Raw genomic sequence first — 13,929 nt, forward strand, 5'->3', positions numbered from 1 at the left:
CCCAGCCAGCAGCGCTTGCTGCTGATCGACGCGCCCCTGCACAACACCTTCCTGGAGCTCTGGACCATGGTGCACTTCCTCATCCCCGGCATCTCCAGGCCCTACCTGCACCTGCCTCTGAAGGCGCCGGACGACGAGAACCAGGACTACTACCACAAGGTGGTCATACGGCTGCACCGGGTACGTGCGCGCCGGCCGCGGCGCCGGGCCCTGCACCGGGTGTGGCGATGGGGGCTCGGCACGGGGGCAGCGCACACTCGTCTCCTTCGCAGGTGACGCAGCCCTTTATCTTGAGGAGAACGAAGAGAGACGTGGAGAAGCAGCTGACGAAGAAGTACGAGCATGTGCTGAAGTGCCGCCTGTCGAGTCGGCAGAAGGCCTTATACGAGGACGTGATCCTGCAGCCTGGGTAAGCCGGCGTCGCGCCTGCGGGTCCTGCCCGGCGGGAGGGTGCTGGGCTGCTGTCCTCGGCCTCCAGAACCCTCACTCGCCCCGGGCTCCCCGTGTGCCCACCCGCCTTCCCAGGGCTCTGCCCCTGTGCAGCTGAGCCGGCGCTGGCCAGGCTCTCGCCCGACTCCCTGAGATCACGGGCGAGGCTCACGCCGGCCACACGTCCTGCCCGAGCGGCTTGGTCTCTTATAGCCTGAGGGGCCGCCTGCCTTCCCCCGGGGGAGCTGCCCTGAGGCTGCGCGTGCTGGGCTTGCTGGGGCTCCCGTGGGCCCTCCACCAGCCTGCTGGGCCCCCTGGGCACTGTTCCCTCGTGAGACGAGGGCCGGCACTGTGCCGTTGTGGGCCTCGTGTCGGCACACTCACGCCATCGTCAGAATTGTGTCTGCGTGATTAGCCTGCAGGAAGCGGTTTTGCCGTTGACATTTGTGTTTTTGGGTTAGGTTTGGAAAATTTTAGAACACAACCTAAGTGTGCGCTCATACTCCCCGGTCTGGTGTCTTAGTCCCTGACGGACGGCATCGTTGACGCTGTGCTGGTCAGGTGCTCCGGTGGCCAGTCGGAGCCGTGACCTCCTCCTCCCCCGGCAGCGCCCTCGTCGGCTCCGGGCTAGCGTGCGGCGCGAGCAGGCGGCAGCACGGGCAGGGTGGGGGCAAGGCGGGCTGTCGGGGGCAGCCTTCCTCCAGGTGCGGACTTCAGGTCGTGAAGGGCGGAGTCCGTGGAGGGCGCAGCCACTCCCGGGCCAGGAGGCCTGTGCTCGTCTGTCGGGCTCCCCTCGCCGTCCTTCTGCAGGCGCGCGCTGTGCAGTCGGGAACTCTGGGCCCTGCTTCGGGGCTGGGCCGGCGGCGCGCTGCGCTTGCCCTGGGAGTGGGAGGGCGCCGGCGTCCGTCCTGCCGGGGGAGGGGGGATGCTGGTGACCGCACGCCTGGGCTGTTGTCGGGTTTCGTGACTGTCCGCTTCACGTCTGGGGGCCTCTTCTCCCCTGAACCTGTCAAGTGAAACAGGAAGTATCGAGCACGCCTGTAGCTGAGCGCACCGCAGCTCTCTTGACGGCGCTCGGTGTGTGTTTACGTGATGGTCTCGGGTCCCCCAGGGGCCTTGGAGCTTCACTTTGGCCACAGTGTGGAGCGCTGCAGACCCGCTCTCACGAGGGTGTCCCCAGAGCGCTTGCTCTCTAGGCTGTTCTGTCCTCCAGCGCAGTAGCCCGTTACCCTGCGGCTCATTTGGAAGCCTGGTCGTTCTGTCTGCCACCGCCTGTCCCCTACCCCACCGCCTCTGCTCCTGGGTCTCTGTGGACCAGCCTGCCCTCGGTCCTGGCCTGCATGGCTCCTTCCTTAACCTGGAGACACTGCGCCCTTCTCCTCACCTGGAGACCCTGGAGGTCTCTACTTGGACTGTTTCCTGCCGTGTGTTTCCCGTGTGGTCTGGCCTGCATGGGGTTAGCCTCGGTGTCTGCCGTCTTTGTGGCCACAGAGCCGGGGCTGGTGTCCCACCCGAGGGGCCTCTCCACCCCCCGGACCGGGTGCCCTCACTCTGCTGCCCACCCCTGCCTCACAGCGCTCCTCACTGGGGGGCGGAGATCCGTCCCTGTCCCCGTTGGGTGTCATCCTCCGCTGGGAAAGGAGGCTTGGAGAGCTGCGTGCCAGTCTGACCCTCAGTCCTGGCTCTCTGGCCTCCCAGCCTGCTTCGGGGGGACAGAGAGTGAGACCGAGAGTCAGAAACCCTGGAGGGTGAGTGGGAGTGGACGTTAGGGATAGAACCGATCACTCAGCAGAGCCGGGGGGAGCGTGGCAGGTGCTATCTGGAGTCCGTGGCACAGCGGTGGCCATGCCTGTGACGGCGCCGGCGTGTCTTCCCGCGAGCAGGACCCAGGAGGCGCTGAAGAGTGGGCACTTCGTGGACGTGCTGAGCATCCTGCTGCGGCTGCAGAGGATCTGCAACCACCCCGGGCTGGTGGAGCCCCGGCTCCCGGAGTCGTCGTACACGGCGGGGCCTCTGCAGTACCGCTCGGCCTCCCTCGTCCTCAAGGCGCTCGACGGGGACTCCTGGAAGGTACGTGCCCGCCTGGTGTCAGCAGACGCGCCGTGGCTCCCGCGGCTTTGGAGGCTGCTGTCTGCGCCCACCCTGCCGTTGGGGCTCTCCGGGCGCCGGGCAGCCGTCCGCGGGTGCTGGGGGTGCGTCCGCGGTTGGCCCAAGTGGGTGGGCCCTGGCTTGAGGATTGCAGGGGAGGGGTCCCTAGCATTACAGGTGCCGCCGGAGCGTGGGAGATGGCCCCAGCATCTGGGGTGTTGGTGGGCCCCCGCGTGAGGCCTGTGGAGGACACGTGCGGGGGTCTCCGCGAGCACTGTCACGGGCCGCTCTCGTGTCTGCAATGAGGTCCTGTTCCTGAGTTGTGTGCGTTGTGGGGCCCTGCCGTGTGCTCCTTGTGTCCCCCAACCCTCGCCCCGGCTGAGGGGCTTTGGACCAAGTGCCCTTTGGACATGAATAATCGTGCACTTCCCCTGCCGTGTGTGTGTGTCGACTCCATGAGAAGAGCCTGGCGTGTACCTGGCTTCTGTGATCTTGTTGTGTGTGATGTTGTGGTGTTTTCATCATTTGCTCAATAAGCCTTGAGGCGTGCTAGGTGACTGGTAGGTTTTGTTTTGTTTTGTTTTGTTTTGTTTTTTTAAAGATTTTATTTACTTGACAGCGAGAGAGGAACATAAGCAGGGGAGTGGGAGAGGGAGAAGCGGGCCCCCTGCCAAGCAGGGAGCCCATGCGGGGCTCAATCCCAGGACCCTGGGATCATGACCTGAGCCGAAGGCAGACCCTTAACGACTGAGCCACAGGCACCTCTGTGTGGTAGTGTTTTAGCGACTGGGATGGCAGTAAGATAGCTGGAAACGCCTGCATTCGTCACCACTGATTCCGGAATATTTCGTCATTGCCGAGAGAGCACCCACAGACACCAGCCGTCCTTCCTGTCCCCTCCCTTCCCCAGGCAGCCCCTGCCTGACCTGCCTCACAAGCCCACCTGTTCTGGGCTTTGCACACAGATGGGATCCCTCACCCGTGGTCCTCGTGTCTGGCTTAATTCCCGGAGCGTAGTGTTTTCAGAGTTGATCTGGGCTGTGGCGTGTGGCCCAGTCTCCTTCCTTCGTACGGCGGAGTCGTGTACCCCCGTGTGAGGGACCGTGTTGATCTGGCTGCCAGTTAACGACTTGGGTTGCTTCCACATTTCGGCTGCTGTGAGCCGTGTTAGCGCGCACACTGACAGAGCAGCTTCGTGTGGACATAGGTTTCGGGTTTTCACGCCGTGTCTAGGTGTGGGATTGCAGGGTTATGTGCCTACTCCATGCTTAATCGTTTGAGGAATGCTGGCGGATTTCACATCTCTTACGTGTGCAAGAGTGTGGGACGGCTCACCAGCAGCTGCTGTCGTTCCCTTCGATGCTCGATGTCGCAGTGGGAGAGCGGCTGAGAAGTACACGGGTGCTGGGCATGCGGGGCATCTGCCCGAGCTGGGGACCCAGGCAGCACTTCCGCCCATGGAACGCGTGTCCCCAGGGCTCTGGACCGAGTGATGTGTCACCTGCCCCCTTCTGCTTCTCCAGTACACGCGGGTCTCTCCCCCAAAGTGCCCCTTGCCCATGCGCCTTGGCACTCATGCTGTCCGGACCCCATCCTTGTCTGCCGAGGCCAGCCTCTCTCCACGCATTGCCTTTTCCATTCGTGCTGCTACGAGGGGTGCTCTTAACGATGGGGACGCTGAGGCACGCCGAGATCCAGCAGCCTGCCCGAGCCCCGGGCTTCAGGCCGTGTCCTGGGCAGTGAGGCTGTGTGGGGCCTAGCCGTCCAGTTAGGGATGTGCTTGGGTTCCCAGCCATTTTTCTCCGGTCTCCCAGAGCAACACTTTGCTGTTTTTCTTCTTAGGAAACGGATCTCTCTATATTTGATCTTATTGGCTTAGAGAACAAAATGACTCGGCACGAAGCAGAATTGCTGTGTAAGAAGAAGGTGACACGGAAGCTCATGGACGAGCTATACACCGCGCCGCCCCCGTCGGGCAGGCCGGCGGCCCTCAGACTGAAGCCCAGCAGGTGCGTGGCATGGAGTGGTGGCTCCTGCTCACCGAAATCCACGGCTGGGTCCTGCCTGGCCTCGAATCAGCCGTCGGGGCATGATGTCCCCCTCCCTGGAAGGACCCAGGCCACGGCTCCTCAGGGAGACCTGGGGTGTGTGGTGGGAGTTCACACGAGGACCCGGCTGTGGCTGTGGCTGTGGCCAGGGGGAGAGATGGCCGACCCTCTCACTGGGTCTCCTGCTCCTGGGGTCTGTGCTGGTGTCCTCAGTGTCTGTGGGGCAGCTCACTGCACGTGGCCTGTGTGGCAGTCTGCAGCCCTGGGAGGGACGGTGCGGCCCCTCGCCCTCCTAAGGACAGCCTGGTGGCGGCGGTGGAGCGGCCCCGGGCAGCGGGAGGGGTCTGTGAGGGGAGCGGGTCAGGCTGCTATGCCTGCTGCGCGCTCAGGTGGCCGCTGTGGCGGGGAGAGGGTGCACGGAGGGTGCACAGAAGTCCCGCACAGGGCCTTCTGAAGGATGGCACTGACTTCGACTGTGCTGCGGGGCTGGGAGGGGCAGAGCACACTCAGTGAGTGGAAGGAAATGACTTAATAAGATAGGTTAATCCGGCACGTTGGAGTACACGATCTCAGGGTTGGGTTGAAAAGGAGAAAGAAATGAGAAAATAAAAGTTCAGAGAGAAAGGCGCCTGCTTCCGTTGCCTGTTCTACCTGCGGTCTCCCCGGGGCCTTGGGAGCCCACCGCCTTCTGCCTGGCCCTTCCGGAGCCCGCAGGCCTCTGTCAGACCCGCACGTGGGCTAGCAGAGCTGCGGTGCCCTGGGGGGGGCCTGGCTTCAGGTCCTTGGTTTTCTCCTCGCCGCCCCTAGCTGCTGCCCCGCGTAGGGGATTTGAAAACCTAGAATTCCCGCCATTATGGTTTTCCAGGTAAAAGGGTGATGGAAGAGTGTGTTGCGGTGTGGCAGTACTGGAAACAGTGGCCACTGTCGCTTCCGGGTCTCCAGTACCGCTTCCGGCCAGTGTGCCTGGTGCTGTCGCGTTGCTTGATTGCCGGTTGCGGCTCCCTGCTCACTCCACTTGAACTCGACGCAGTAGCGCTGTGGCCTCCGAGCGTCCCATGCGCACGTTCAGCCTGGGTACCCCAGGCTCGGGGTGGGCGTGTGTGTCCCAGGGTGCGTAGGCCCTCCCCAGACCCATGCTGAGCTTCTCAGTGGTGCATTTGGAACCCCGACCCCTCTTGGAGCAGCACCGGGAGTAGGGACCCTCCCCGTCCCTGGGTGGCCCGAGCCCCGTGTCTCAGTGGTGCTCGCGCCTTCTTGCCAGGTTGTTTCAGCCCGTGCAGTACGGCCAGAAGCCCGAGGGTCGCACCGTGGCTTTCCCCAGCACACACCCGCCCCGGACGGCGGCCTCTGCTGCAGCCACGGCCACTCCTCAGGGCCACGTGAGAGGACGGCCACCAGTTGCCACGTTCTCTGCCAATCCAGATGCAAAAGGTATGCCTCCCGTGCTGGCGCGCCCTCGGGGTTGCCGTGGGTCTTCGTGGCCGGAGTTCCTGGTACTGCCCCCGCCCCTCTGGATGGGCAGCCGTTGCTCTGGTCGGAAGCGGACCGCCTGCTCTGGCTCTGCGGAACACACCTCAGGCGGCTCGCCCTTGTGGTGTCTTGAAAGTGGAGTTTTTCCCTGAACCAGACACCGTGGTCTTGGTTGAGTCGCTCTTGGCGTGCTGCTGAAGACGTGCCTCGGCGGGGGCTCTCGGACCGGGGACGTGCAAGTCACACTGCGGACGCGCCTCGGGAAGGCTCGCTCCCGTTGAGGCCGCCGCTGGCCCGGAGCCCGGCTGTCGCTGTGAAGGAGGGTAGGGCTGACTGGCCGCGGGTCACGGCGGAGTTCCGGCCTCCGTCGCCGGGTCCTCCGCGTCCGGCCCGCGTGCGCGTGCGGCGCGGACCCGTCGGAGCCTGGCTGGCGGCGCGCGCACCGTGCCCTGCGGGAGCGCGCACTCGGCCGCGGCGCGGCGGGCGGACGGCTCTGTTCCACCCGGGTGCCGCGCCCCGCCCTGTTTCCTGGAGAGCGCTTCTCATCTGAGCGACTTTACTGAAATGTTTGTTTTGTTTCTTTGAGTTCGGGTTTAAATACTGCATTTGGTGAAGAGCCTCTAACAGCTTTGCACAAACAAACCTTATCGATTGCAGTGGCGGCAGCCCCGTTTCAGAGCTCCCAGGCCTCCGCCGGCGCGCCCGCTCCGAGACAGCCGCCCGCCTCGACCTCCGGCGCAGCACCCGCCCCGGCCCATCCTGCGAAACCGCGGGCCCCGCCCCCGCCCCCGCCCCCGGGCCCCCCGCACCCGGCGGGGCCGAGCGCGCTGCCTCAGGGGCTGGTGCTCACCTCGCAGGCTCAGGCGCGCCTGCCCAGTAAGTGGCCTCGCCCCTCCCGGTTCTGCCACGTCTTTGCCACGGGAAGTTGTGTTCCGATCAGCGTGTGTGAAGAGCCTTGCTGTCCACTCCCTTTGTCTCCCTAACCCCACGCCCGGGTGCTGCCTTTTGCCACGCTGTCGTTTCTGGCCCTAAGTGTGCAGAGGGACGCCCTCTGCAGAGCCAGCGTCCAGGGCCCTGTCTTCCTCTGTCCTTTCTCCTGATCCCTGGACGTCAGCTCTGCTTTCTTCCCGCGCATGCTCTGCTGGTGTGCTGACGGCCTCACTTCTCCTTAGCGTCAGCCGGAGGCTCGCCCCGTGGTCAGCGGGGCCCAGCCCGGGGAGCAGGTGGCACTCAGGCGAGAGCAGGGGACGCCCTCGCCAGCGAGGGAACTGGAGCTGGTTGTTAAAAACCATGACTGATTTTGACTCTCTTGCTTACCATCATGTCTAAGCCTAAAGTGAGTTCCTGCTCCGCTGAGGCTCTCATCATAACTTGGTGATGAAAACATCACAGTGTTACTACGTGTTCTTAGACCTCTTTACTGTGACCAGTGTCGTTAGCGCATTCCCACATCTCTCACGGGCCCCTGCTGACTGTGCCGTAGCAAGTGTCCTGACGGAGACGGTCGTAGGCACCACTGTTTCTCAGACGCCCCCTCGAGCACTTCGTATCTCGGCGTGACCAGTATGTGGAGGTCTCCCTGGGAAGCTGGGGGGCGGGTGTCCCGAGACCCCGAGTTCAGGCTAGTCCCTGATGATGAGGCCTCAGTTCTACTGTCAGTGAGTGGAGAGTTACAGTCCTGGCTAGCTGCCTGGGGGAGGGCTGGGGTGACACTTCTGTTTGCCAGGGACAGGCGTTGCGGGGACTGTGCCACGGGAGCTGAGCCTTCACTCCGTGTGGGTGCGGCAGGGCCAGGCTGTCCTGTCCGCACACACTTCTCTGCGCCTCCTCCTGTCGTTGCCTCCTGTTCACAGCTTCTGTGGGCAGGACCTCTGGGCATTTTCCTGGTCTCCTGCTGACTGTTCTCTGTATGGTGTCACTGATCATCTGGCACGGATGTCCTTGGGGGGAGCTTTTAGGTGTCATGATCAACCACTGGGGGACAGAACCCTGTACCCTTGACGTTTGCTCAGAGCCCGCAGGGCATACATTTCTGAGTCGGGTGTACAGGACTCCATCCGAGTCACATTTTCACAAACCACGTGTTAAGTGATGTCGAGTCTGGCATGTTTTCAGTCACCGCTCTAGATTGAATCCCACGGTGTAGTCGAAGTTAGTGGGAACCTTGCTATCTTGCAGCTACGTTTGTGTGGCGGATCTGTGCTAGTGACCCGCTCTCTTACACTCGTGGGGGTATAATCTCTCCTGTACATCTGTGCACTGAATCGGACACGTGCTTTTCACACTCTGAAAGGTCTCTGAAGAGGTTGATATTAGAGTTCCAAAGCATATGACAAATAGATTTCTGCTATATTGGACGTTTGTTGCTTTTTCATTGGTTGGGGAGAAAAGGAAAACATTTGTTGGTAGTTTGGTTAATTATATTAAGATTTGATATCTAAAATCTTCGGCAGTTATGAGTAAATAAATCAACTGTTAAGATCCAATGTTAATTTTAATTTTCTCTTTTCTGTTAGAGTCATTTTCTGAAAGCGTTAGGAAGCGATGCCTAGGAAACGTTTGTGTGACTCCTCAGTTTGCCACAGACGCTCATGCTGGACGACAGATGGTCGTCAGCAGAACAGTCGCAGGCTTCTCCCAGACGTTTTAATCCCGTCTTCCTCTGCGTTTCCGCAGGTGGGGAGGTGGTCAAAATAGCCCAGCTGGCTTCCTTGGCAGGGCCGCAGAGCCGGGTCGCCCAGCCAGAGACCCCGGTGACGCTGCAGTTTCAGGGGAACAAGTTCACCTTGTCGCACAGTCAGCTGCGGCAGCTCACTGCTGGCCAGCCCCTGCAGCTGCAAGGTAAGGGCGGGCCGCCGCTGCCCCGCTGTCGTCCCCGCCCCTCTCCTGCTGCTGGACTTGGGCACATTGGGTGGCCCCAGGAGCGCGGGTGCTTCACCCGGAGACGGCCTCGGGGGGTGTTGAGAACGCTGGCCTGCTGGCCTGTGGCAGATGTGTGTGTGTACTTGATACTGTTTCTTGATGAAATGTGCTCTTTGGAAATGTTGCCCATTTTGAAATTTTTTTGCTTTTATTCTCTTTTGAGTAACTGCTACGCTCAGCGTGGGGCTTGAACTCACGACCTCGAGATCAGGAGTCACATGCACCCCGACTGAGCTGGCCAGGTGCCCCAAATGTTCCACGTTTTAAAAGTCGAAATAGAAATATTTGCTGCTCTTTTAACTTCAGTGTGAAATAAAGTGTCCTAAAAACACCCCAGGACTAGCAAGTTACATAGAAGTTATGTTCTTTCATGTACGGATTTTATAGCGTTGACTCCGAGACCAAAGCCTCTTAGACCTTTGAGCACAACGTACTCCTGTGGTAACTGCTTTGTGCAGAGGACGAGTGGTCTGAGAGGCATGCTGGGATTAGCCCTAAGGGACCGGTGGCAGTGGCTCCGCGCTTGAGTCCCCCTTGGCTGTGGTCCTAGGTCACACGTGGTGCCTGCCACAGCCTCCCTGGGACAACGTATGTGCAGCGCCTGTGAGCCAGGGCTGGGACGCTCTGTATGGGCCCTGGGAGGTCACACACAGCTTAGCAGAGTGGAGGCCCCAGGACACCTACAGCAAAGACAGCTGTTAATTTGGCTTAGTTCCCTATTCTTTCAGTTTTCTGGCCGAAGGGGCAAGGCCATCTGTCGATACCTCTGGCGGGCTCTCCTTTGTGCGAAGCCCAGCAGATACCTCTGGCGGGCCCCCCTTGGCGCGGAGCCCAGCGTGGGGATGCTCCTCCAGAGTAAGCGATGTCAGCCTTCCTCACACAGAGGACTAAATGTGGCGAGCACCTTGAACTGAGTGTGGAGAGAGCTGCAGCTTTTGGGTGGAGAGTGGATGTGTTTCTTCGTCGACTTTACAAGTCGGCCAGCACCCGTGTATGGTCCGGAGCTGGGACCTTGGCTCTGGGAGTGACGTGGGGCCTCAGGCAGGCACAAGAGACCCGTCCTGGTGCCCACTGCATTGCCAGAAGTCAGAAATGGCAAAGAATAGTTGAGCGTTTTCTTGACTTTAAAAATGACTGTATTCTTAGTTTTTCATTCGCTATAAATGAAATAGTCATTTTTTCCCAAGTTACTGAACTCGCACTGACTTGTTGGAGTAAATCTAAATTCGGATTTTCGGTCTGTTGCTTCGTTTGTCCTGCACGTCTGGAGGTGCACGTGGCAGGTAGGAGGAGGTGCCTGCAGCCCGTGAGTGACGCCTCTCGGGCCCGTGTCATTGCAGGCAGCGTTCTTCAGATCGTGTCCGCTCCGGGGCAGTCCTACCTGCGACCACCAGGCCCTGTGGTGATGCAGACCATGTCTCAGGCGGGTGCCCTCAATGCCCTGGGAAGCAAGCCCCCGGCCGGCGGCCCGGGCCCAGCCCCCGTGACTGCGCCAGGTAGAGTGCTCCGAGGGCGTCCCTACATGCGGAAGCTTCTTCTGTGTGACTTCGCTTCGAAGGGGATGGGGGGCCAGCTGCTGCTGATTTGTCCCCGTGGTCTCAGAACCTGAACATCCTGCCGCGGCGGCCCCTGCTCTCCGCAGACAGGCTGCTGTCCGCCTGGCTTGTTTCTCCCTCCTTCCTCTCGGAGGTATTTTGAATACGAGTGGTCTGTGCTCGCCTAGGTTTTTGTTTTCTTCTTGTTCTGACAAGACATTTGGACTCATGAGAATTTGGCTTGCTGAGGTCACAAATACATTTAGCGAGCATGCTGGAATTTCCCCCGGGGCAGGTAACGGAGCAGGATCTGGGCCCTTCCGCATCCGGCCTGACTGTGGCCTGCTTCTCACCAGGGTCTTGCCTTCCCTGCCATGCCCAGCCGTGTGTGGTCTGCTGAGGAGGCTGAGTGGGTGGTCGGATGGGGCTCGTGGGTGGATGCAGTGGGGGTCCCCTCCTGACCCGAAGCCCTTGTCCCTGATCAGCCCTGGTCTCTGTCTTGTCTGCGGTGAGACTGGGTGGGGCCCTGCCATGAAGTCCAGAAAGCAGCATTTCTGTGTCCCAGCCGTGGCCCGTGTTCCCACCTGTGGCTGATTCTGTTTTCCAGGCCTCCTCCCACCCCACCAGCACCCGCTGCCAGCACCCATCCCCCAAGGCAGGAGACATTCCCCACCCTCCCTGCGGTCTCCTGAACTGGCTGTCTCACCCCAGGCCCCTTGTAGTCGTTGGTGCCTCCTGCGCGCTCTCCGTCAGGATGTGCGGTGTGGCCTGGCAGATGGGGGCGGGCCACTGGGGTGCAGCGACCGCTCTGTCCTGCTTCGGAGGACAAGGACAGTGCCGACTCCCTGCTGGGGGCGGGCAGGCGGGTGATGTCCCGGGGGATGTGTGCGTGTGGCCACATGACGGCGGTGAGCATGACCACGGGCCTCAGGTGTGGGTGTTTCCTCTGAGTGCGCTGAGCTTTCGCTAGAGGAGAGAGACACCCGCGGCTCGGATGATGGCTGGCAAGCGGGTGCTTTGCGGGCGGTCCTGAGGGGTGTGGGCAGCGCGTCGCTAGAGCGAGCTGCCGGAGGAGGGCCTGCAGAGCCCGCAGACGTGTGCGTTCAGCAGTTCCGTCTCGCTCTGCAGTTGGTGTGCCAGGGCGAGTGGCGGTCAACCCCCTGACTGCTGGAGAACCCGGAATGGCCTCCAAACCGGCCTCTCCTGTTGGAGGGCCAACCCAGGTATGGCGCCTCCCTCACCAACCCTTCGTGGGGTCCCCGGGCCGCTCCTTCACCCTCCGAAGTTGTTTCTCAGAAGCTGCTTGTTGGGGGGCGGTTGTGGTATTTCATGGTGTTGTCGGCATGTGGGCCTTGAAAGCACATCATCGCTCTGAATCCCAGAATTTGACTCTAAAAGCGCATTTCATAACAAGGGAAACGGGGCTTCGTGAGTGCAGACATCTTCCACGTGTTTTGTTTTCGAAGCCGTCTTCCGGGTGTTAGAAATCTCACCCCGTCTGGAGAACGCTTTTTCAGTCAGAGACGCACACTGTGTCGTCCGCCTCCTTTCCGTCGCAGTCCGCCGTAGAAGGGGACGCGGGTGTCTCGGGGTCGCCGTGCGCGAGGGACACTGTGGGGCTTGGCGAGACCAGGCCCCGGGCCTGTGTCCCTCGGTGACCGTTTTCCACCCTGTTTCCCGTGAAGGAGGAGAAGGGCAGACTTCTGAAGGAGCGACTGGACCGGGTCTGCTTCGTCAACGAGCGGCGCTGCTCGCGGGCCCCCGTCTACGGCCGAGATCTGCTGCGGATTTGTTCCGTGGTCGGCCGAGAACAGACGCCTTGGCCCGGGGCTCCTGACAGCAGCCAGCGGAAGGGGGCCGGGCCGGCGGGCGGGTACATGCCGCCCTCCCACGGTCAGAAGGACCTGATTTTGACGCTGACCCAGCGGCAGGCCTGCCTGCAGGATGTCATCGACAGGTAGGGCGGCCTGCGTGGGAGCCCGCACCTCGCTCTCCTCCACGGGCCCTGCTTGTCCTGCCGGAAGCCTGTTCTGTCAGTTCCTCCCTGAGCGGTTCTCAGACGTCGGTCGTGAATTACTTCCCGCGTCTTCGGCTCTGGCACCTGCTTGTCTCTCTGGGAAGGCTGTGTCTCCTCGGGTGGCTTCCTCTCCCCTGGGCCCTGGCCCTGTCCCTGGGGCCCCGCTTGGGTGCACGTTGGCCGGCCTGGGCGCAGGGCCACAGCAGCCTTGTGTGTTCCGGGTGCCGGAACAGACCGCTGTGTGGTTGATGAGTTTCTCTGTGTTTTTTTTTAAAGTAATATTTTATTGGAAAACCCCATGAAAAAGTTAACGTTGCGTGGTGAGGAATGTGTATTTTAGAGTTAAACTCAGAAACGAGCTTTAGGAGAGAAAACGAAAATGCAGATGCTGTGCCCGGGGCCGGCCCACCCCCCCACCCTGCCCACCGAGCGTCTGTGCTTCCTCTGGGCCCCGCCTGGAGCGGCCGCCCTGTTGGTGCTCCGTTCCCTGCATTGAGCGCTGGTCAGGTCCAGCCTGAGGACGGGTCCTCTCTCCCTTCTCTGCTGTGTGCCTGCAGCTGAGCGTTCACGGTGGGGACCCGGCCGTGCTCCTGTGGCCTGGCTGTGTCCGCCGCCTTCCCATGGCCTGGGAGCTGCCGTAAGGCCCCGTGCCCCGCCCGGTCGCGCTTCCCCATGAAACCTGGGCAGCAAGCGACCTCTTTACTGTTCCCGTGGCCTTTCCCAGACCCGTACAGGGCGCGGACTCTTCAGATGCGCTGCTTTCTCCTAGCGAGATGAGGTGAAGGCTCCCCGTCAGCGCTCCGTGGCTCGACGGCCACTTCTCTTAGCTCCCAGTGATGCTCCCTTGTCTCGTGGGTCCGTTTGTCCGTCACCTACGGGAGAACAGCTTGGTTGCTTTCAGGCTGCAGCAGTCACAGACGAAGCTGCTGTTTGAATGAGAACCGGAAGCACGATTGTCGGGTCATCTGGTGGGGGCACGTTTCACCCAGTAGAAAAGGTCCAGCAGACTAGCTGAGTGGCTGCCCCGTTCTGCGTTCTCAGCAGCAGTGAGCGAGAGCCCCTGTGGGCCCTCGTCCTTGTCCCGCTTCTGTGGTCCGTGCTGTGGGTTCTGGCCACTCGGACATGTGTGTCGTGGTGTCTTGGGGCCGATGTCACCCGCACTTCCCTGAGGACATGCCACGTGGAGCCTGTTTTCATAGCTTTTCGCCGTGTGCATCTCATTTGGAGAGGTGTCTGTTGGTGTTTTCGGCCCATTGTTTAATGTTTGTTTTCTCGCTGTTGGGCTTTCAGAGTGCTTGTATGTTTCAGGGGCCAGTCCTTTATCAGCGGTGTCTCTCGTGACCTCCCCCGGCCTGTGGCTTGTCTCCTTACGACATTTGCTTTCACGGGGCGGCCGTGTTTAGGGTTAGTGAGATCCAGC

The 13,929-nt window shown here is 61.3% G+C and overlaps 1 protein-coding gene across 1 annotated transcript in view; it reads left to right on the forward strand.

The window, feature by feature from the left end:
• EP400 (E1A binding protein p400) overlaps nt 1-13,929 on the forward strand; it is an 87,547-nt gene that overhangs the window by 34,203 nt on the left and 39,415 nt on the right. The window contains exons 19-28 of the mRNA XM_080821417.1: nt 6-180; nt 273-409; nt 2,313-2,499; nt 4,360-4,526; nt 5,827-5,996; nt 6,693-6,911; nt 8,712-8,876; nt 10,298-10,453; nt 11,621-11,715; nt 12,178-12,449. Of these exons, the coding sequence (XP_080677543.1) occupies nt 6-180; nt 273-409; nt 2,313-2,499; nt 4,360-4,526; nt 5,827-5,996; nt 6,693-6,911; nt 8,712-8,876; nt 10,298-10,453; nt 11,621-11,715; nt 12,178-12,449 (1,743 nt within the window). The remainder of the gene's footprint in view (nt 1-5; nt 181-272; nt 410-2,312; nt 2,500-4,359; nt 4,527-5,826; nt 5,997-6,692; nt 6,912-8,711; nt 8,877-10,297; nt 10,454-11,620; nt 11,716-12,177; nt 12,450-13,929) is intronic.

The sequence above is a fragment of the Martes martes genome (genome assembly GCF_963455335.1).
Source record: "Martes martes genome assembly, chromosome: 13".
NCBI classification, from domain to species: Eukaryota; Metazoa; Chordata; class Mammalia; order Carnivora; family Mustelidae; genus Martes; species Martes martes.